General features: G+C 54.0%; 1 protein-coding gene across 1 annotated transcript in view; it reads right to left on the bottom strand.

The window, feature by feature from the left end:
• Nucleotides 1–21985, bottom strand: part of SRCIN1 (SRC kinase signaling inhibitor 1) — a 41728-nt gene that overhangs the window by 13637 nt on the left and 6106 nt on the right. Inside the window, exons 2-14 of the mRNA XM_023511184.1 lie at nucleotides 17596–17616; nucleotides 13620–13815; nucleotides 12784–12982; nucleotides 12242–12335; nucleotides 10886–11736; nucleotides 9837–9929; nucleotides 9563–9606; nucleotides 8873–9060; nucleotides 7560–7735; nucleotides 2567–2697; nucleotides 2288–2435; nucleotides 1739–1985; nucleotides 1014–1248 (exon numbers count right to left, since the gene is read on the bottom strand). Coding sequence (XP_023366952.1) covers nucleotides 1014–1248; nucleotides 1739–1985; nucleotides 2288–2435; nucleotides 2567–2697; nucleotides 7560–7735; nucleotides 8873–9060; nucleotides 9563–9606; nucleotides 9837–9929; nucleotides 10886–11736; nucleotides 12242–12335; nucleotides 12784–12982; nucleotides 13620–13815; nucleotides 17596–17616 — 2623 coding nt within the window. The remainder of the gene's footprint in view (nucleotides 1–1013; nucleotides 1249–1738; nucleotides 1986–2287; nucleotides 2436–2566; nucleotides 2698–7559; nucleotides 7736–8872; nucleotides 9061–9562; nucleotides 9607–9836; nucleotides 9930–10885; nucleotides 11737–12241; nucleotides 12336–12783; nucleotides 12983–13619; nucleotides 13816–17595; nucleotides 17617–21985) is intronic.

Raw genomic sequence — 21985 nt, 5'->3', positions numbered from 1 at the left:
ATTGTTGTTTTGGCGGGTCTGGGCTGGTGATTCGAACCCGCCACCTTAGGTGTACGTGGCTGGCGCCTTAGCCGGTTGAGCTATAGTCGCCGAGCCTGGAAGAGTTCTTATTGCATAGTAAATGCGCGACAAACAGAAATGTTAGTATTATTTCCTTCACTACTACTTCTTTTTTATTTTATTTTTTGCTGAGACAAGGTCTTGCTCTGTCTCCCAAACTAAAGTGCAGAGATGTTGCTGTAACTCACAGCAACCTCACATGCCTGGGCTCAAGCCATCCTCCTGCCTCAGCTTCCCAAATAGCTGGGACTATAGACAACACACACCCAGCTAATTTTCTCTATTTTTTGTAGAGATGGGTCTTGCTCTTGCTTAGGCTGGTCTTAAACTTCTGACCTCAAGCGATCCTCTTGCCTCAGCCCCTCAGAGTGCTAAGATTACAGGCATGAGCTACCTGACACAGCCATCCCTCACTAAGTTTTGAGCTCCTTAAAATCAAACCCTGCCTTATCTCTATATTCTCAGCACTTAGCATACAGTAGGTACTTAACAAATAGGTGTTGGAGGAATTAATAAATAAATGAATGATGACTGCCACGTCTGGTCCAGATTTCTGCCTCTTGGTGAGCTTGCTGACAGGCTGAGGAGCCCCAGAACTGTGTCAGCATCAATATCAGTGCTGTAATGTACCCCCAGCACAGCCTGGTTGGTGGCACATGCTCAGTCAAGATCTGTAGGTGGATGGCTCTGCCTGGATCTGCCCATCCCCCTGGAATGGTGCTCTTGGCAGCTCTCAGGGTAGCAGGAAAAGCCCTAGGCAGAGCCTACTCACCAGTACTTCTGGGTCTGTCTTCCCTTAGAAGGTGGCTGATGCCCTAGTGCCACCCTCCTCTGGCAGCCCAACCACAGTGATTCCCATTCCCCAAAGCTCCCCACCGCTGTCATCCTGACAGCACCTGCAGATGGGGGGCCCCCTACTCTGGACTCTTCCCCAGTCCCTGCTACCCTCATACCTGAGCCCCTTCTCCCACTGGGCTCCGTTCGGGGAGCTGCCTTCTGGCCGTGGGGGGTCTTGGGGGGCTTGTGGTCTGGGGTAGGGGCTGGGCCTGGGGGTGCCTTGCTTGCACAGTCCAGGTCAGGTATGGCCTTGAGCAGCTCTGCCTGGGTCTCCTCCAATAGCCGGTTGATGTCCTTGGCGCTGTACTGGGTCAGAGCTGCCCTCTTCTCCTCCCAATCTCGCTCTGCAGCCTTGGGAAGGGGGAGGCTGAGAGTCAGGACTGAGGTGGTTACCCTGCTTAGGTACCTCTGGGGCCTCACTTCTTCCCCCCAGTCACATGCAAGGAATAGAAAAGGAAGGCTCACATTTGATCCAGTCCCCACCCCCAGCACCCTCTGACTTCTCCAGGGGTATTCCGCACTATCCCCAGGGGTCAGAAATGCCACTTTATTATGTACGATCATTCTTGATATACTTAGACCTGTTTCTGGACATTCTGTTCTGTTTCATTGACCACAGTCTGTTCTGGTGCTAACACCACGCTGATTTGATTATTACAGCTTTAGAATATGCTTTCTGTCTAGCAGAACTAATGTCACCCTCATTATGCTTCTTAGACTTCCATTAGGGAACTGACCCTCCTCCTACAAGAGAAAGGACCTACAAGTTTGGCATGCCCCCCCCAGGTTGGTGGTAAGAACCTGTGAACCAGCCCCCACCCTCAATCCCAGGCCCCAGCACCTCAACAGACACAGCCTTGTCCACATTTCTCTTGCCAGGAGTGTCTAGGCCTTTTGTGGGGTTGCCCCCCTTGGGGGTGAGCGGGGCTCCCTCAGTCGGCCCACTCAGCTCATGGAGGTTCAGTGGGGGACTGGGGGGTGGCATTTCAAAGTCCAAGGTCTTGTTGAAGTCCGTCTCAGCTGTCACCTTCTTGGGGGATTGATTCAGAAGGTTGTTGGGGGGTGGCCATACACCCTCGTCCACTTGCCTAGGGTTGGGAGAGTTAGGAGCAGCTGTGAGGCCAGCAGGGTAGTGGGCCCCTCTGAGGAGGGATTGGCCTGAGGTAAGTGGGGTGTGAGATGGGCTCTGGGATTTTGCAGGAGAGGTGGGAGAGCTGGGGTAGGAGTGATTGATCCCAGCACAAGGGAAAGCTGAGCCTACGGCATGCAAGGGGTCATAGGTCAGAGTGCACCAACCTTTGGGGGAGTCAAGATAAGGGCTCAGGTTGACTTATGGATCTGGGCCAGGTATGTGACCCCAAGGGAAATCAGAAGTGGGGGACAGAATGACCTTCGGATCTGGGCCAGCGTGTCTGTGACCCCACGGCAGCGCTTGAGGAGGCCGTCCAGGCGCTGGGGCTCTTCCTTTAGGAACTTCACCGCCTCTACCTCCACACGCAGCACAACCCGCATCTTGCTCTGCAGGCCTGGGAAGTGAGCTGAGGGGACAGGAAGGGGTGAGCTGGGGCCAGAGAGAGCACTGAGGACTGGAAGGACAGGGGTGTTGGCTAGAGCGTTAGAGGGACTCCCATCCTGGACCATGTACCATGCTTGCTGGCCCCAGACCTACCCTTGAGCTCTGTCAGCGTCTCCCCAAGCTGCTTCAGCACCAGTGCCTTCTCTTCCAGCTCGGGGCCGGGTACTAGCCGGTGATTGTGGGACATGTCCCTCTGAATCTTCTCCACCGATTTCTCCAGGTCACTGTAGCCACAGAGAGACCCTCTCAGCCCCTCTGGCCCCAGCCCAGCCCCCTGAAATTGGGCAGCTGGAAAGAAACCAGGCCACCAATTAGATCAAAATTAAAAGCCAGCTACGTATAGGGCACATGCCCAAGTGAAATCAGCAATACTGAGCCTCAGAGGGAAGGAGGCCTCAGAAGAGCTTGCTGAGAGGTACTCTGACCCCCGACTGGAAAACTCTGCTCTTCCACACCATCAGCTCAAATATCCCTCCCTGTAACTTGCAGCCCCTGATTCTCATTCTGCCAAGGAAGCAGCAGAGAACTTGGAAGTCTTTCAGAGAACTGGAAGCAGCAAAATATTCCCCTGAGGGGTCTCTTGTCTGAGGGGACACTATCATGTCCACCTGCCTTTTCTCAAATAATCTAGCCACTCAGCCTCTTTTCTTGAGGCCAAAGCTGCTTTCGATTTTCATTGATTTCTGCTAAGCTTGTGTCATTTAAGACCCCACATCTTAATCAGACCAGGTCGCCGCCCCTTCCATTGAACCCTAAATGGATCCCATTATTCTGGGGCTAAAATCTAAACTCTTCAATACAGCCAAAGAAGGGCCTAAGAGTCATAGTTGAAAATTTGGCTCTGGAGTCAGGTAGATCCAAGCTCCAGTCCCAGCTCTGCTTTCCCAGAAAAGAGATCTCAGGCAAGTAAGTCACCTAATATCTCTGGGCCTCAATTTCCTTGTCTCAAAACAGGGGATGGTAAGAGTCCCTTATTCATAGGGCCATTAGGAGGATGAAATAAACTAAATGAAGATGGGAAAGCAGGTGGCAAAGGTTCAGTTGCTGGAGCTTGCTCTCTGCTGAGCTGCAAACCCTATGCCCCCCACCTGGACTGTTACTGTTGACAGCCATTTGGAACATCCCTGAAGTTCTTGTATATGCTGCCCTCTCGGACCCTTTATAATGCTGTTCTTTCTGCCTAGAATATTCCATTCATCCCTGTGCATATGCACACACACACACACACACACACCCCACAGGCTAATTTATACTTGTCCTTAGGAAGCTCCTCTTTAGTCACTCATTTGGAGTTGGGGGTCTGCCTCCTACTCCCCCAAATCCCTGAAGCTCCCATTTGTGGGACTGTGCAGCCTTCGGGACCACAAGCCCCAGGCAGGCAAGCACCATGTCTTCCGGATTTATTTCCAATTCCCAGCACCTGGCATGATGCCTGCTGCAGAGTGGATGTCTGGTAAATAATTATGTAGCGAATGAGCAAGTGAAAAAAGGACCTGCTGCCCAGGTAGGCCATTTCAATTCTGTGCCTGAGTCACTGACATCCCTGACCCACATGCAGGATGTTACATACATTCCTGTCAAATCCCATCTGTTGGATTTCAGCTCAATCCAGGTTCGAACAACTTCTGAATCGCAGTTCTACCATCCAACAGATTTGCTCTCCCTTAAAGCTCTGTGTCATCAGTAAATCTTATCAGCATGCCTTATACATCTTCATCCAACTAGCAGGAGAAAAGACAGACCAAGTTGGAGTCAAGGGCAAAATCCTTGTGACTCAGCACTACCAGTTAAAGAGCTATCTTGTGTTAAGCATTTACTGCACGCCAGCTGCTACACTCAGCCCTTGACTTTGATTACCTTAATTAATCCTCAAAGTAAATCCCATAGGTGGGAACAGTTATTACCTCCTGTTTACACATGGACAAACAGTGGCTCAGACACCAGACTGCACTTCCCAGCCTCCGTTGCGTAAATGGCCATTCAACTGAGGTCTAACCTATGGAATATGAGTGGATGGGGTACATGCTACTTCCAGACGTGGCCCATAAAACCCTCCCACATAAGCTCCTCCATGCTCACTTCTCCTTCTGGTAAGCTGGAAACTCTCTGGGTGATCTTAGAGAGCACATTTTGAAAATGGCAGACCTCCATCAGCCTATGTCCCAGAATGACTACGTGGAGGAAAGCCAACCTAATCCACCCAATACCATCCGATGTGAAAGAAAGATATGTCTATTACTTCTGAACCATTGTACAATTTGGGAGCTTATTTGTTATAGCATTTAACCCTAACTAATTAATTAGCTACCCTAACTAAGGCTTTGGCACTTTAAAAAAAAAAAAGGACTAAAAGAGCTCAGAACATTAACTAGTCCAAGGTCATGCAACCATTTTGTGGCAAAGCAAGATCTACTCACGTCTGACTTCTGCCATTGGTTCTGCTGCATCTCTCTTCCACACTGGATCAATATCACTCACACACCCCACGCTGTCCTATTTCCATCCGCTCCACCACATGAGAAAGAACAACTCTTTCCTGCTTGCATGTGTGACACCAGACTGACCCAGGCTGTGCTGGTTTTGTAAAACGGTCATTCTCCAGCATCACTTTAAGGGAGATGAGGCAGCCCTCATTGAAAGGAGGACTCAGATTAAGCCTTTAGGAGGAAGCAACATTGCAATCTTTGGGTGGAAGGAACCAGGCCCCTGCTTAGATTCAATTAGTGCCTTGATTTTCTAACCATCCAATATGCTAAAGTTTGGGAGCCCCTAACTGGGGAAGGTTCTGCAAATGAGTCCCAGGCCAGATGGTTTAGGCACTGGATCAGAGAGTGACTGGGCCTAGTCTTGGAGGGGTCAAGAGAGGAGGGTCAGTATGGAACTAGCTAAATAATTTTTTTTTTCTTTTTAGAAACTTTATTTATTTATTTAGCCGGGGCTGGGCTGGGTTTGAACCTGCCACCTCCAGCATATGGGGCCAGCGCACTACCCTTTTGAGCCACAGGCGCTGCCCCCTAGCTAAATAATTTTCAAGGCCCAATGCAATATGAAAGTTGTGCCTCTAGTTCAAAAAGCAATAAGAATTCAAGACAGTGAAAGAAGAGCCTTAAACCAAGCATAGGGCCCTTCTGAGCATGGGGGCTATGTGATTGCACAGATTACATGCCTACAAAGCTGAGTTAGGCAAAGGTCAGTGCCAGGACCCAAAATGTCTCAGTCAGCCAAGGCTGACCCTTCAGGCGATGTCCAGATGGAGCTTAAGTCCTGGACTGAATGAACAGGTGAGTGAGCCAGGAAGAATGAACCAGGCTTAACCTCCAGCAAGACGCCAGGAAAGGGGAAGGGGCTAGCACAGTGGAATAAGAGTAAGCGTGTAGGGGCTTCAGCAGCCCTCACATGACTCCTGGTTCTGCAGCTATGGGACACACGGATTGAGGGTCTTCAGGGTTGATGGGTTAATGTTTGAGGAGCCTACAGGAGCTGGGGGGGGAGTGATTCATGGCCAGGCCAAAGACATACCAGGGCCTGTAGGCAGCCTGGGCCCTATCCCACCCCAAAGAGGCAGAAGCCACATTCTAGAAGCAGTAATGCATGTCCCAAGCTTTCAAGTGAGCAGTCTGAATAACAGATTTTATAACAGGCACGTGGCAGGTGGGCACGGTCTATGTGTTCCTGGAGAACCAAGGCCCCCAGGAGCCAAGGACCAGACACTCATAATGATAGTAGCACAAATTTGTTCTTTCATCTCTTCTGCCTCTGTGCTTTTACATTTCCTTTAATTTCCCTTTAATGTCTTAGTAGTTCCTTTTGAAAATTCTGACCCATGGGAAGCAACAAGGAAAGGACAGGAAAGTGAGTTAAATGAAATTTCCTGGGTGAGGGGGATGGCAGCTGCCAGTCTGCTTGGAGATCTGGCTGGAGTTGTCATTAAGCTATCACATCTAGGGTGATAGGGTGGCTGTGGCCTCTTATTTCCACATGGGGTGGCCCCTTACTTCATTTCAGCCACATGGTATCATGGGAATCTTTACCTTAGAGTCTTGCTGAAATGCACATGCACCATCAGGTTGTGTGGGCCCCGGGCTGAGGAGCAGTGACCCTTCTCAAGGAGCCTCTTGCAAGAGGTTCATTTACGACTTAGTGAGGAAGCTGGACAGTCTCTCCTGGCTCCCTGAGTCACTGGCCTGTACACCCCAACCCCTTTCTGAAAATAACCACAAAAATCTTAATATTGGCACAAATGGGGATGCTGGGGCACAGAGAGAGGGCAGGAAATGCCCTGGTAACATAAACCCTCAGTGCTGGAGCTGGACTTCAGGCCCCTTAGTGCCCTCTGCCACCAGGTCTGGGGGCTGCAGGAAGGAGCAGTAACTAACAAAGGAAAGCTGCAGCAAAGTGGGGGTGCTCACTCCCTGAATGGACGGTGAAAGGCAACTTCTCCCTTCAAAGGTGCCAGACAATGGAATCATGGCCAGACAGCCATTTGCTAAATTTGGATCAGAAGACAGTCTTCTGTTAACCCCTCCATGTCTAAGCATTTGGCAGCAGGGAGTTCTCTATTAAACACTAGAAGAGCCCTCCTTCAGCTCCACTGAGAAGACAAAGTGGTTTCCTTGGCTATAACTGGTCTCAGAGATCGGGGATGAGCTCTCCAGTGGTGGCTGGTAATCACTGAGCTGGATGGTTGGCAACACCTGACACTCTACCTGAGTGTCCTACCTGAGGGTCAGTTTGCACAGATCACAGGCCAGAATAAAAGCAGGCAGAGGGCAGAAAGAAATCGCACAGCTGGCCACATGAGAGTGAAGCTGCAGGTCACAAGAAGCCAGACTGTAGACCATTTAGGAAGCAAGCCCAGAAAACAAAACAGGCATCAATTCAGAAAAAAAGAAATTGGGAATAATGACAGAGGGGCAAAGGTCTGTGGGTCACAGAGCAATCAGGCCAGAGAATGACATAAGGGTTCAGAACAGACCAACGCCATCTATGACTCAACAGTAAGGGAGTTCTGCCTCCCAGTGAAACCAGGTTGCAGGTCACCGCCGCCGCACCCCTAGCCCTCCCTCCTCAGAGAGCCCCGCCTCACTTGAGCTGCTGGGTGATGAGCTCCTCGTCATTGAGATAGCGCAGCCGCTCCTCCTCCACCAGGGTGCGCTGCCGCTGCAGCGGGTCCTCCTGCCGCCGCGCCGCCTCCGACACGCGCATGCTCAGCTCCGCCTCCGTGCGCTTCAGCAGCGCGCGCACCGACTCCTGGTTCTGCAGCTGCGGGACGCGCAGATGGACCGATGGACCCGAGTGGGAGGGAGAGGAGGCGCGAAGCGGGAAAAGGCCGGGACAGGGCAATGCAGAGGGGGTGTCCGCGAAGATGCGGCTGTTTGGCTTGGCCCAGAGTCTCAACAATGGGGTGGGATGGGGATGGGCGGCAGGGACCGAGGGCTAAGTTCCAAGGAAGAACTGAGGCAGGAGAACGGATGGGGATTTTGGAGCGAGGAATGCTAAACTGGGCCCTGCAGAAGGTGAGGCTGCAAAGCTGTGGCCTCAAAGGGATGAGATGGGGGAGTGGCGGAAGACAAGGTTAAATTCTAGGGAAATATAGAAGCAGAAGAAGGGGATGGGAACATTTGAGGAACCCGGTGGCCCTATGTGGGGCGCTGATTACTGTGTGGCTGCGTAGCTGTGACTTGAGCAACCCGGAATGGGGACGGGACTGGAATGAAGGACTCAAGAGCTAAAGTTTGATAAGAGTTTCTGTGGCTGGGACAGGAAGACTAAGTTAACGATCGTCCAATGCAGTTCCAAGCCGAATGGCAGGGGTGGGCGAGAGCTTACCAATTGCCCAGATGGCAATTCTCTGCCCCATCCCCAGCTTGTCTCTGCTCATTATCCTCACCTGACGGGCCCTGGGCCCGCTTGAGGAGCGGGTGTATTGATGCCAGGTTCCTGACAGGTGGGACCATCTGTCAGGCGGGGCGAAGGAAACTGTCCCGGTTCAATAAGGGGGAGTTGAGGGCACTTGGGGGAAGGGCTCCTGCCGAATGGGGGAAAAAGCAAAGCAGGGCTGAAAAGTACTGGAACTGACCCCCGAGGGATACTGATGGGGGAGGGGGGCTTAGTGGGTGGACTGGGGCTCGTGGAGGGCGGTGGGGACCTAAGGAAGGGGAAGGAAGGCTCAGTAAGGAGATCGGGCCAGGAGTAGGGGCTTGGTGAGCGAGCGACGATTTAGTGACAGAGGGGGAGGCGGTACTCGAGGAAGGGGAGGAGAAAGGGTTCGGAGAGGGGCCAGTAAGCAGCCAGGGACGGCTCTGTGGGGAATGAAGGAGGAGGGAATGGGGCGCGACTTGTGGCAAGGGGTTTCGGCAAGTATGCGGGTGGGTGGGGCAGGGACTGGAGGAGGTCTACCTGAAGCTTGCGCAACTGCTGAAGCTGCCCGCGCAGGTCGCTGGCACTGTTCTGCAGGCCTCGCAGGTGCAACTGCATCTGCAGACGGCTGACTGCAGTGGGCTGCCCCGCAGGGGTGCTGCTGGCTGAGGGCGGGGGAGGGCCAGACACCGGGGTAGCCCCGCTGCTCCGGCTGCCCGACCCTCCGGCTGCAAAGAAGGACCGCGAATATACGGGGAACAAATCATGAGCCTGGGAGGGGCTGAGCAAGATCCCACCCACTCCTTGACCCTATAAGTCTCCTAAGAAGCACATGAATCTGACTCCCTATCCCAAGTGGTGGTCAGTCCCAGCTGTGGGGAGCAAAGTGCTAAGGCAAAGACATTTTGGCCTAAGATGACTACGCATTTATCCACTGAAAGCCCAATGTAGCTATTGTTTAAACCCCACTTACACATTAGAAAACTAAAGCTCTCAGAGAGAGAAAGGAGGGAGAGTTGGGGGAAAGAATGAGCAGAGAGAGAATAGGAGGGAGGGGGTGGGGTCTTGGTGTGTGCCACACCTTTGGGGATAAGACACGAAATTTACCTAACAAATGCAATCAGTGTAACCTGGTTTCTTGTACCCTCTATGAATCCCCAACAATTAAAAAAAGAAAAAGAAAACTAAAGCTCTGAGAGGGTAAGGACTTGTTGGAGGAAGGTCACTCACGTGCTGAGGGGGTGGCTGCTCCATTGGAGCCTTCAATCTTCTCACTGTGGCACAGGGGGAAACAAACAGCCATTAGATGGGGCAGGGTAGACCCAGACTGTCAGAGCTGGGTAGGACCTTAGAGGTAATCTCCAGTTCTCTGATCTCAGAGCAGGGAAGAGACTCACCTGGGGTCACCCAATGAGACACTGGCAGAGTTGAGCCCAGGGCTCAATCTCTCCTTCTCCTGCCCCATCCCCCAGGCCTAGCAGTGATGTTGGGAGAGGGGCCTCACCTGGGGGTCTCAGGCTCCGAGCCTCGAAGTAGAGCACTCTGCACCAGGCCTGTGAGGCTGGCTATTTGCTTCTCCATGGCCTCCATGCGCTCCCTAGGGTGGGAGTGGGGGGAAGGTAGCTCTGAGCAACCTTTCCTTTGAGCATTGGCTCCCTCCTGACCAGTCCCCCATTGCTAAGATTGACAACCAGAAGAAGCACCATTCTCTCACTGGTAGCCAGCACATAGACAGTTTAAAGGGTCCCAAAGCCTAAAGATTGAGCCCACAGCACCCGCCTCATCACTCACCACTGCCTCCCTAAGGCCCACCCTGACCTCTCCAAGCCTTGGTACCTACTTCCTCTGCCTTCCATGTCTTTCTCCCACCCTCCTCTCTAAAGCCGGCCTGAAGGCTCCAGTAGCCCCAAGGAGCCCTCCTCCCACACCACTCAAAGGAAGTGCAAGTATTTTTTATGGTTTTGCCTCACTAAACCAGGGCAGAAATTGCTTTGCCCAACCTGGCTGTGTGAAGGCCAATGGCTTCTCCTCTCAGCAGTGCTGCCCAAGGGCAGAATTACCTCCTCTAGCCCTGCACCCTTTGGAGGGGACTGATTGCTGGGGAAGGGTTCCCTATCCTGGAGGCCAGGTAACAGAATATGCTGCTCTTGCCGCCATCCCTATTTCTTACCAGCACCCTCCTCCCCAGTGGACTTCAGCTGGCCCTGTGCTGGACAGCTCTCAAGACTGCAGATTCTATGTCCCAGCTAGAAAAGCATTAAAAGGGCTGATTCAGCCCCTCAGTTTCACAGTTGGAGAAACGGAGGCTCAGTAAACAGATGCAAACGCAAGTCTCCAGAGTCCTCCTCTGGGTACCCCTCCTCAACCCCTTCAAGTGTTGAAGATGGCAGGAAAAGGCCTCCCTGTCACTCCAATATGCTCTGGCAACCTCTAAAGACTACGCAGGGTCTACAAAGAACTCTGGGATCTTGGAGTCCAGGACACACACTTGCCAAAGACTGCCATTCCTTTTCCCCACTCCCACATTCCCTAGGCCTAGCGAGTGTCCCTTACCTGGTCTCCGTGTCCTTGGCTGGCACTGGTGGCCCAAACCCAACAAGTGAACGCTCCCCAGGCCCAGGGAAGAGCTCGGAAGGGGGTGCTCCAGCCGTCGAAGTGCTGCCAGTGCTGCGGGTCTTGCCTCCAGGACTCTCGGCGAAGACAGAAGAGGACCCTGAGTCCTTGCGGAAGGACTGGCGCACTGGCGAGCCCCGGCTGGGCGGCCCTGAGTAGGGGCTGTGCGGCGGCGGGGGACCTCCGGGGGGTGCCGCCACATCGGTCAGCTTCTGGGGCGAGGAGGGCGGCAGACGGAAGCCGTAGCCGTCGCCATAGAGCGGGCCGCCACCTGCTGCCTTGTACAGCGAGTCCTCCAGGTCGGACTGCAGCGCGGCGGCCGAGTAGGTGCTGAGCGAGCGTACTGAGCCACGCTTGTAGAGGCCGCCGGCCCCAGGGTAGGCGAACGGGTCGCCTGCGGCCGCCGCCAGGCTCAGACGGCCCTCGTGCAGCAGCCCATAAGGGTCGGCGTAGAGGCCCTCGCCCTTCACCAGCACCATGCCGCCTGCCTTGCCCGCCAGGTCCTCGTCGGGCTTCACGTCGCGCCGCTCCAGGATGGCACTGGGGCTGGGACTGACGCCCTGGGCGGCCGGGGCGCCTCCCAGTCGTTCGGCTGCGTGATGCACCGGGCTGCCAGCATATGATGGCGGGCGCGCACCAGCGTATGAGAGGCGCGAGCGCGACGGCGAGCCAGAGGGCAGCCCCGACGGTAGCCCGGGCGGCGGTGAGCCAGAAGCTAGATGTGGCGCTGGCGACAGGTTGTTGAGGCGTCGTGTGGGCGATGACTCCCGCGACGCGTACACCATCTCTCTCTGCTCAGATAACAGCCCGGAACCCCAGCGGGCTGGTCACAAAGGGGACCACTGCCCCTTGCTAGAGGACCCAGCATCTCCTCCCTGACGCTTAGGAAGTCCCTTCTGTTCTCTGCTTTCCCTCTATCCTGCTGTATCTAGGGTCCCTTTCCCATCAGGACTCCTATGGGAAAGGAGGGGAAAGTGGCAGATGGAGAGGCACCAGAGGTGTAACCTTCAGCCCACACTATGGTAAGGGATGGGGATGTAGAAGGCGAAAAGGCTTAGAATATCCAGAGGCATGTTAGAGAAACCCTGAGTAGACAGGCCTAGAATGGAGGGGAATGACAGATGGGGGGAGGAGCTCTTCTGTTATCCCACAATTAATGGAAGCTATCCTCCACCTCAGGCCCTATGTTCCCTTTTCCAAAGCTGGCTCTGGTCCCAGTGACAACTGCCTAGACTCTGCTCGCCTGGACCCCAATCCACCCAGCCTCCCCAATAACCTGGACATCCTCAGCCATACCCGGAGGTCCCCGTTGGTGAGGTGTGAGCCAGGGAAAGCAGCATAGAGTGGCTCCTTCCTATAAATCTTGATAATACTGCGGTCCTGGATATCCCTGGGAGGCAAAGCAGGGAAGGAGCAGAGGGTCACACTCCATACCTTAGACATACACAATGAGTAGGCTACTTCAGGCAGAGAGAAGAGGGGTGGCAAGAGGCACCAGTAGCCAGAACCCCTTCCTAAATCTTCTCTCAATGGATCTGTGCTTCTGGCTGCCCGCCACCAATACATACACCCGGCGCCTCCACCCCATCCACTTCCTCGGCCTCAGGCACCATTTTCAGGTTACAAACCAAGATACTAGCTGGAGTGCATGATTTAGGGAGTGGGGGGCTGGGAGTATGGAGGAAGGGGTTGGGGTGGTAGGGCTCAGGGAGGAGGGAGAGGCCGAGGTTGAGCCGGGAAGGGGCTTTGGAAGGGCCTGAGGGGTCGAGAGCCCCTCAGAGGAGGAGTGGGGGGGAGGAGGGAGCCCACCCAGCCCCCGCCCCTGGGGCCGCGCCCACCGGACATCCTCCAGCTCGTAGAAGACGTTGCGAGCCTCGTCTTTGATGAGGATGGCGGTGTTGGGCGACTTAAGCATGCCCATGGTGAGCTTCTGCGGGAACATGTGCGCGATGAGTGCGTGCAGCGTGTCCAGGCTGCTGACCTCGTGCGTGATGTGCACGCGTCGAGTTTCCTCCCCAAACTGCAGGAACAGCACCCCTGCGAAGGAGACGCCGCCCTCGCTGTCACTGCCGCCGCCACAACGCTGCCCGTCGGGAGAGCGACGGAAGCTTTCGGGAGCTGCACTGGCCCCGCAGCGGCAAGGTCTGAGGCCTGACGCCGCCCCCGAGTGCAGGTGCACCCAGGCACTCCTCATACTGCTCTTGCAGGCGCCAGGCCGGGCCTCCAGCCTCTCCACTTGCCCACTGGACCCCAGGTAGTAGGAGCCCAGACAAGGAAATGGAATTGGGGTAGGAGCCGGGTGGGGGTGGGGCAGAAGTTGAGAAGGAGTCAAGGATAGAAAGAGAGAGGTTGGAGAGCGTTAGAGATGTAAGAGACGGGAAAAGGGAAGAGACGGGGACGAAGAAAGGAGGGGGACTGCCCAGGGAGAGAAAAAGAAGCTGACGGAGAGAGGAGCCTTGCAGAGAAGGCAGCCGGGCTAGGGGTGCTGAGGGAGGGAGGAAGGGGTTAGAGGGGGAGAGTAAGGAGAGAATTTGTTGGAGCAGACAGGGCAGGAAGGGCAGGCAGAGCCAGAAAACAGACGAGTGGTGTAGGGACGGGGCGGGTTGGGGGAGGGGCGAAGAAGAGGAGGGAGGAGCCTGTGGCCGGGAGGGAGGGTGGACCCGGTAGGCAGTACCTGGGGAGCGCAGCTTGGTCTGGCTGGCAGAGCGGGAGAGGGGCAGGCTCTGTCGGAAGCGGTTCATCCTGCTGAAGCCCAGGGGCAGCTCGGCCTCCGACATGGTCTCCAGCGACTCAGCCGAGGCGTACGACAGCTTGGCCGCCTGGTCTGCCAGCCCCGGCTGGGCTCCCTGAGTGTGGCGCGAGCTGCGGGTCTACAGGAGCAGGGCAGGGTGAGAGGAACCAAGCATGAGTCCCTCTCCGCTGGCTGCTGTCCCCACCCAGCCCCTGGGGAGGTTGGCCAGCGAGAGACACTGGCACACATTCCAGGCTTGCTGTGTGTCTACGAGAGCATTCCCCAACCTCTCTGGGGCCTTGGCGGGGAAGCAGGGAAGGAGTGGGCAAAGGACTCAGGCACCCTGGAAAAGCAGACGAGAAACCAGCTGAGCAGAAGCCATGGGCACACCTGCTATTTTAAGCTTCCAAAGAACAACAACACAAATTTGTCACCGAGGTGAGCAGCAGAATCGTTGAACAAATTGGGGCATTAGTTCCAGACATTAATTAAGTGGCGGGTTTGTGAGCGGCAAATTTATTCTTCGTGGAGTTCAGAGGGTGGGGGTGGGGGTGGGGCCAGGAAGCAGGCCCCATGCAGAAAGCAAGGAGAGCTAGGACCCCAGGACTCCAGCTGTAGGAGGTGGGTCCATCATCTAAACCAATGTCTTTGATTTAGGGTAACTCGGAAAACTATCTCATACCCCTCAAAACCAGTTGGACCCCAGTTTCAAACAGACTCTCCGTCTAGTGCATACACTGTACATGCTAAGCCTGCTGTTATACACATGTGTACGTGGCACACGGCCAGGCTTCAGTCCCTCTCGCAAAGCACAAGCTGCCACAGCCAGCCGGTGTGGCTAGCCTCCCCTAGAACTCCAGCGGCAACCTCTCCCTTGAAGCTACAGCTGAGGCTGGTATCTGGTTGGGCGGTAGGGAAGGATGTCACAGGACAGCTTGATTGCTCTCTTGCCTTGGGGGGAGAGGAGTCACAAGATTACTTCTACTGCACTTTGAGAGCCTACTTTTGGCTGAAGGCTGGGGCTGTCACTCAGGGCCACGGCCCCTCCCATTCTACCCTAGTCCCTCCCCTCCAACCTGGTTGCTATGCAGAAACTCATTTATTTAAGGGAGTAAGGTAGTGGATCGGATCTATATCATTCCATGTTATGTGCATATATGTACTGTATATACATATGCTATCAAGAAAAAACTATGCTACTTAGATGTATTTTTCTGTAAAATAAATGATCTATTCCAATGACAAATCACTCAAAACCATTAACATTGGTTATCTCAACGTTCAGAGAGAGCTTTCTGTTTTCCTTTATGGATTTCTCTACAAAATTGTATACATTTTGCACAATCAGAATATATTACTTTAATAATTTAAAAAAGACAACAATAAAAGTATCTCTAAAAAGGAATCATTTATTCTTCTCTTCAGCTCCCTCTTTCCCCAAATCCTCATCAACCCTAATTAATCTCCATCTTAGATTTAACTTGATTTAATGTTCCAGTTGGATTAGCACTCTCCAAAAGAGAGAGCATCTTCCTTGGATGGTCAGTGTGTCCCACTGTCCCCAAGTGGCCTGTGGGGGATCAAGGTGAGGGTGTGGGGAATCTGCGGCCTTGTGTTTTCAAGATTGTTCTTTTTTTAAGCACTAAAGGAGCCAAGAAAAGCTTCACCTTTCTCTCCTGCACCCCTTTTACTAAAAGGATTTTTTTCTGTAAAATTTGGATTCAGTCAAAAGGCCTAATTTAAGGACCTAGAAAGCCACAATGTAGCCTTAAGGCCATAGGTTCCCCACCCTCGCTGGGGACATGGAAGGGACATCACAGGGCTTCCAGCCTCAAGCATAATGCCTTGACCAGTGGGTGGGCATGAGTCTTGGGAAGAGGAAGGCAGCGTAGGAACTGGACTTGCTTGGGGGGATATTTGTGCCCAGACTTTAGATGCTCTGACTCAGCTCTATACTGACCACCAGTACCAGCCTGTGTCCCTCTCTCTCACCTTCAGCCCCAGCTGGAGGGTGAGGAGCTCTGCAGCAGTATGGGGAACCAGGTCTGGTCTGATGGCCATTGGGTTGCCTGGCAACTGAAAGGTCAGTGGTTGCCAGGCTGGTGTGGATCAGGGGCTACAGAATTCAGGCAGAATGAGGCAGCTAGCAAAGATGAAGAGTAGGGGATTGCCACTGTGCCAGGGGGGCACCAATGATATGCCAGTGAGAAGATGGACCAGGGGCTAGAATGAAGGGGGCAGGGCAGGAATCCTGGGGGTTGCTGACTGCCAAGAAAGTAGGAACCCTGAGAGAAAAGATGCTCACACTCCCTGCTGCCCCAGTTCCTGTCTAAGGGAGGACACCATTCCATCCTCACAGTCTTTGTAGAAAACCCCTTATAAAGCAGGAAAATCTGTCAGCACTTCCCTCCAAACTTGGGCTGAGGCAACAGGCAGAGGAAAGTGAGACACATCCAATGGACTTCCCACCCATGATGGAGATAGCAAGAGAAAACACAGTGATTCACGCAAAGAAAGGAAAGGAGCTGCTGCTCAGTATTATAGTAATGAGCACTTGTCCCTGGAGGTGTTCCTCCCGATTAGAAGTCAGACAGAGGGGGTGGTCAGACTAGGATGTGAGGTTCCCAGAAGCTGTCCACAGATGGGGGAAGAGTCACTTGGAAGCTTTTAAAAACACTCTTCCCAGGACCCCACATTCACTAAATCAGAATCTCTGGCTTTGGGGCCTTGGGTTTAAGATTTTTGACAAGTTCCAATGGTGATTCTGACTTTGAGGTTTGGGAATCAAGTCAGCATCCATGATTCTGGTAGCTGATGAGGTTGGCTACCATGGAAGGCTTGATAGCAGCCACAAACTGTCTAGGATGTACATTACTTCTGTTTTTCTATCTTTACAACAACTCAGTGATATAGACATTGTTCCACTTTACAGAGGACAAACTAAGACTGAGCAGACTATGTAACTTGCCAGCAGAAGACTGGAATTCACTACCAAGTATCCTGGCTCTCAGATCCATGCATTTAACCACTGCCCTCTCCTACCTCCTCTGAAGAAGCTGAGCTTGACACCATCATTCTATGGTTCCTGGATTCTCTGATTCAAGGATTCTGGCAGTGCTGGGCAGAATGCTTGCAAATAAGACACTTGGGGAGTGTGGGATGGATCCTTCCTAGGCCTTGCCATGATGTCTGGGACTTGAGGGGCCACAGACTCCAGTAAGCAAGTGGTATCTCACTTGGTTCACTCTGCTCTGGGCCTGGGTGCCAGGGAAGATGGAGGAGGGACCTGAAGGTGCTCCCCAGGGATCAGCAGGATGCCTAGGAGGGGGCAGACAGCTATCCAGCTCAGGATATTCCAGAATTTCCAGAGGAGGCAGACAGGCATCCATTCCGTAACTTAGGCCTCCACATAGACAACAAGTTTGGGGGTGCAGAGCTGTGAATCTCTTGCCTGGCACTGATCAGCTTCCATGGGGAGCAAGAAAAGAATGAGGGACTCATTATAGTCATGTGGCCTCTCTGGAAGGTAAAATCTGAGTTCAAAAAATGGGGCCCTCAACATCATGGGGTCTAGGTCCTTAACTCAGAACCAGCCATCTCTCCAAGCTGGGGCAATGTCAGGCAGCCCTTCTCATTCTAAAATGCCTCTTATGGGCTGAGGAAACCTGGGGACTGAGCATCTTCAGCCCAAATCCCCAGCAGGGGTGGCCCAAACTCCCACTCTGGATCCACATGCCCTGGCAGGCAAACCCAGACTTCCCAAGCAGCAGTCACAGCCTGTAGCGCCAAGGACCACCGCCCACACCAGGAGGTGCCTGTGCAGATGCACAACCTGGTGCAAAGCATGTGTGAGGGAGGAGCAGGGCAGGGAAGGGACAGCACATGCAGTTGTCATGAAGCAGAAGCATCACACACTGACCTTGAAACTCCAGTAGTTTGGCTGCTGATGGAAATAAGAGAAGAGATGGTTATGAGGGGGCTGAGAGGGTGGAGGCAGGTCAAGGGGAGTTAGAGACCCCTGGAGCCTAGTGCTCAGCCCTGGGACATTGGCCCTCTACCCTCCCAGGAGCAAGAAGGAAGTCATGGCTGGTCTTATTCTCTGCTGAGACCTAAACACCACGGTGCACCAACACCATGACGCACCCATCAGGCTGGCCCTGAGCAGGCTCCAGGCTTGCTGGTGGGGGAAGGGGAGAACCACTAGAGATATTCATAGGCCACACATTCCAGACATAGTAAGTGCCCTCAGACAGTTACAGGTAGAAAAAGGCACAGAGGACCATGACCATGATATAGGGAACCCATGAGACACAGTCAAAGGTGGAGCGGAGATAAAGCTGAGCTGTGCGTTCAGAGAAATGGCATGTGGTTGTGGCAGGCAAGGAGAAATTTCCTGGAAGAGGTGGCATTTGAGCTGGGTTTTAAAAAATTAGCAGCCAGAGACAGAAGAAAGGCATGTTGAGGGGAGAGGAAAGTGCGGGCCAGTGTCCAGGGACAAGCAAGTGGAGAGTGGGTCAATGGAATACTCCACAGTCCACCTTGGCTGGGGGGCAGCCTGGGCAAGTGGGAAAGCAGATAGTCTGCTGCAAAGGGTGGGAGTTTAAGGGGGCTGAGGAAGATGACAAGACCCCAGCAGGGCTGTTGGGGCAGGGAGTGCAGGAGTGAGGCTGAAGGCTGAGGCCAGAATAGGGAGGCCAAGTCCATGAGGGACCTGGATTACAGATGCTGGTAGCCTCAAACACAGGGTGATGGATAGGTGGCTAGGGGAGACAGTGGGTCTAGCAATATCCTGTGGCTGGCTAGGTGATAGAGGATGTTCTTTGTACCCCTCCTAATATCCCCAGAATATGAAGCCTGAGATTCCTCCTCATAGCAACCCAGAGCCACCCTGCTCTCCCTTGAGACCAGAAGGCCCTTCCAGATGGCTTAGGACAAGGAAGGAGCAGCCCTGAGGCTGGGTTGGTTCCTGGCAAAGCTGAGGGCACCCTGCTGACCGGTGCCAGCCTCAGCAGGAAGACAGAGGCAGCAGATGGCCTGGCCCTGGGGTGCCTGGCACAAGCAGACAAGATTGCCCTGGCCTCAGAGCCAGTGGGAGAGGACAGGGACATCGAGAGTCCCCCATAGGGGAAGGACACCATGCCAGGTTGTCCTGGGCCACCTGAATCCTTTCATGGCAGGGAGGAGTTGAGGGGCACTGCTGGATGGAAGCTTTACCTGAGGTAGACCTTTGGAGTGAGGTGACTCAGGGCTAAGGCTGGGAGGAAGAGGTTCATTTGCCAGGACAACCCCCATCTGAGCTACAATCCCCCCAGCACTAGCTCCAAAAGATGAAAAATGGTCATATGCCAAACAGGATGGGGACGGCGAAGTCTGTGCCCTAGACAATGCCTGGAATGATCTATGGACACAGGCCATCCCTGTGGGTGCCAGAGTGCCCACAGATGCTGAGGGGAGGGGAGGCAAGAGGGTGAAGTAACAGGCCATAGCCACAGCTGCCTATGGCCTTGGGAAGGCGGGGAGTAGCGGAGGGAGTGGACATGTGGGGGCAGGCAGAGCCAGGCAGAGGGCACCAGGAGGTTTATGATGAGAGTCATGTCCGCACACCCGGCAGTGATGGACGGCTCTGCAGAGGAAGCCTTGTTCCCCTCACCCACCACCACCCTCACACCAGGCACAGGCAGTGTGTGCACGGGCCACCCACAGATCCCCACACACAGAGCCTCTTCAGATTCTCAGACACATCCTTAGGTAAGGACATTTCCACAAACACCCAGCACAACAAAAACACACACACCTACTAAGGCCCACAAGTACTGAAACAGAAACCCTCCTTGGTCAGAAAGAGCCCCAGAAACAAACAAACTGGGAGACAGAACCCCCCACTCATACATGCACGTGACCCTCCCCTCAGGCCTGCACACTCTCACAAGCACCCCACAGAGTCACAGAAACACAGACACAGATACTCACCCCACTCACATGGAGACACACACACACAGGCTATAGAAACACACACAAAGCAACACACATACAATACATGTGCATGGCCTCGGAGCCATCCACAAAGAGAAACCCACCCCTTCTTCCCCCAGCTAGCCAGGTCAGTGTGCCTCTGGCACCTTGGCCACTGTCTCATGTCATTATGTGTCAAAGAGGTGATCTCTTGGTTCAAAAGAGTCAGAAGATGCTCAACCCTGTCATTGGTGACCCCTCACCCTGTCACCAATGTCAACACATTGCCCCCAGGAGGGACACAGGGACAGGAACTGGCTACAGCCATTGATGATGTCATCAACATGGGCCTGCTCCAGGGTCCCACGGTTGTGAGTGTCCATGGTTCAGTCACCTAGAAGGGATAGGTCACTAGCAGTGGCCAAGGGAGAGGGCTGTGTGGCATCAGTGACAAAGGAAAGGCCAGCTGAGTCCTTTTAAACAGTAAAGATAGCTGAGGATCTGTGTTTGTGCTTAGGTCACTTGGAGGTATGAAACACACTAAGATCAAAACCCTGGGACTTTGGGCTCTGATCTTAGAGCATGTGACTGAATCCTCCCCTTCCATCTTCTGACCTCCCTCAGGAAAGTGGTAAGAACGGTCCTTTTTCATGTCAGCCCCACCAGGAATGAGACACATAGTCTCCTGGCAACCCTGTCCTTAGGGGGGAAATCATAGTGGGGAGAGGCCTCTGGGGAAACCATCCATCCTCTGTCTCTGTCTCTTTCCAGGGTTTTAACCCATGGGACAGCCTTAGGTGGCTGACAGCAAAGGGCTCCTCCCCTGTTCTCTAACGGAAGATGCTTCCAGCCACTCCCCTTCCAACTTCCAGCACCCTTTTCCTGGTCATCTGTTCTTCCTGCTGTGTCCAACACAGGGCCTGATATATAACAGGTGCTCAACAAATATGTGACAGTGAGTGAATGCAAATAAAATAGGACCAGCCCCTGGAAAGAAGGGGTTGTCTCAAAATACTCTTGTCTGGCAACTTTCCTTCCATCTCCCAGTGCCCAGCATGGCTTGGCCTTCCAGGCCTCTTCCTGAGGAACTTCCCAGCACCAGAAACTCTCCTGGAAGGAGGACAGAGGGCAGGAAGGGTCCAGAAGAGATCTGGTTCCCCACTTCAAGGAAAATCCTCCAATACCAGGGCAAAGCTGCCTTTTTTCCCCATACTCAGGGAGGTTTCTCACCTGCCAAAAGACAGTGAAAGAGGAAATAAAGAAAGGGGTGAGTAGGAGAGACCCTTCTTGGGGCAATCCCTTGTAGGGGAGAATCTTACACAATGGGAATCTTACACAGTGGGCACAATGAGAGATATTCTAATAGCATAAATGGAAGTCAGCCATGTCTAGCCAAGGGGCTTTCAGAAATGGGGAAGTGGAAACTTCTCCCAAGACCCTAGGAAGCAAGGCCAGGGAGTCCTCAGACTCCTTGGTGAGAAGAGGAAACAGCTTCTTCCTTCTGGGCCTGAGGAGTTAACTCCCTCTCTGCCTCCCAACCCTAGCCCTGATGGTGGGGGTCCCTCATTCCCCTGCTGCTGATCCTTTCCCCCAAACCCCTGCTTGATGGAAGGGGCGGGGCTGTGCCCCTTGGGAGTCTTCCGCTAGCCAGCTGAGGTCTCTCCTCCCCTGGGCAGACCTCCCCTGCAAGCTAGGTGAGTGCACGACTCCTCCTTGACCTCGAGCCCTGACAACGGACGACCACGACGCATCCTCCAAAGAACAACCAAGGGGTCTGCACTTGGCTCCTTAATCCCCCAGTTCGGCTTGCACCAGCGCACACGCCCACCTCTCAACTCCAGTGAACACCAGTCCACGTAAACACCCGCCCCCCAGGCAGGGGCTAAACGACCGCCCTCGGGCGACAGCCGCCCACCACGCCACACATGCAGTCCCCTCCCCTCCAGGTGTGCGGATTGACACCTCACCTCCTACCCCTTCTCAATGCAGAGTGTGTGTGTTTGCAGGGGAAGGGGAGATTGCGCCGGGATCTGCGCTGGGGGAGACGGTACACCCCGGGAAGGTCATGACTTCTCGAGGTTGGGGGAGGGAGGGCCGCAGCATTTTCAAGTGGGGGCTTGGCCCACGCGGAAGGCACCTAACGCGGTGGGGGAGGGGAGGAGGCGTTTCTCAGAGATAAGGAACCCGCAGTGGCCCGAGCGTCCCCCAACCCCTGGATGGCTCTGTGAGCTGAGGAGCGGCTCCCCCCATCTCCATGTCCCCGCCCCCTGCCGAACCCCGGTGGTGATCCCAACCCCCACAGACGCTCCCCCTTACCTGAGGCCACAGGTGCACCCGCGGGGCCCCCAGCCCCAGGT

This window comes from Otolemur garnettii, unplaced genomic scaffold (genome assembly GCF_000181295.1).
Source record: "Otolemur garnettii isolate 467f Iridium unplaced genomic scaffold, OtoGar3 scaffold00018, whole genome shotgun sequence".
In the NCBI taxonomy this organism is placed as follows: domain Eukaryota; kingdom Metazoa; phylum Chordata; class Mammalia; order Primates; family Galagidae; genus Otolemur; species Otolemur garnettii.
Note: the sequence above shows the minus strand (reverse complement) of the source record. Positions and strands in the feature narration are given on the sequence as shown.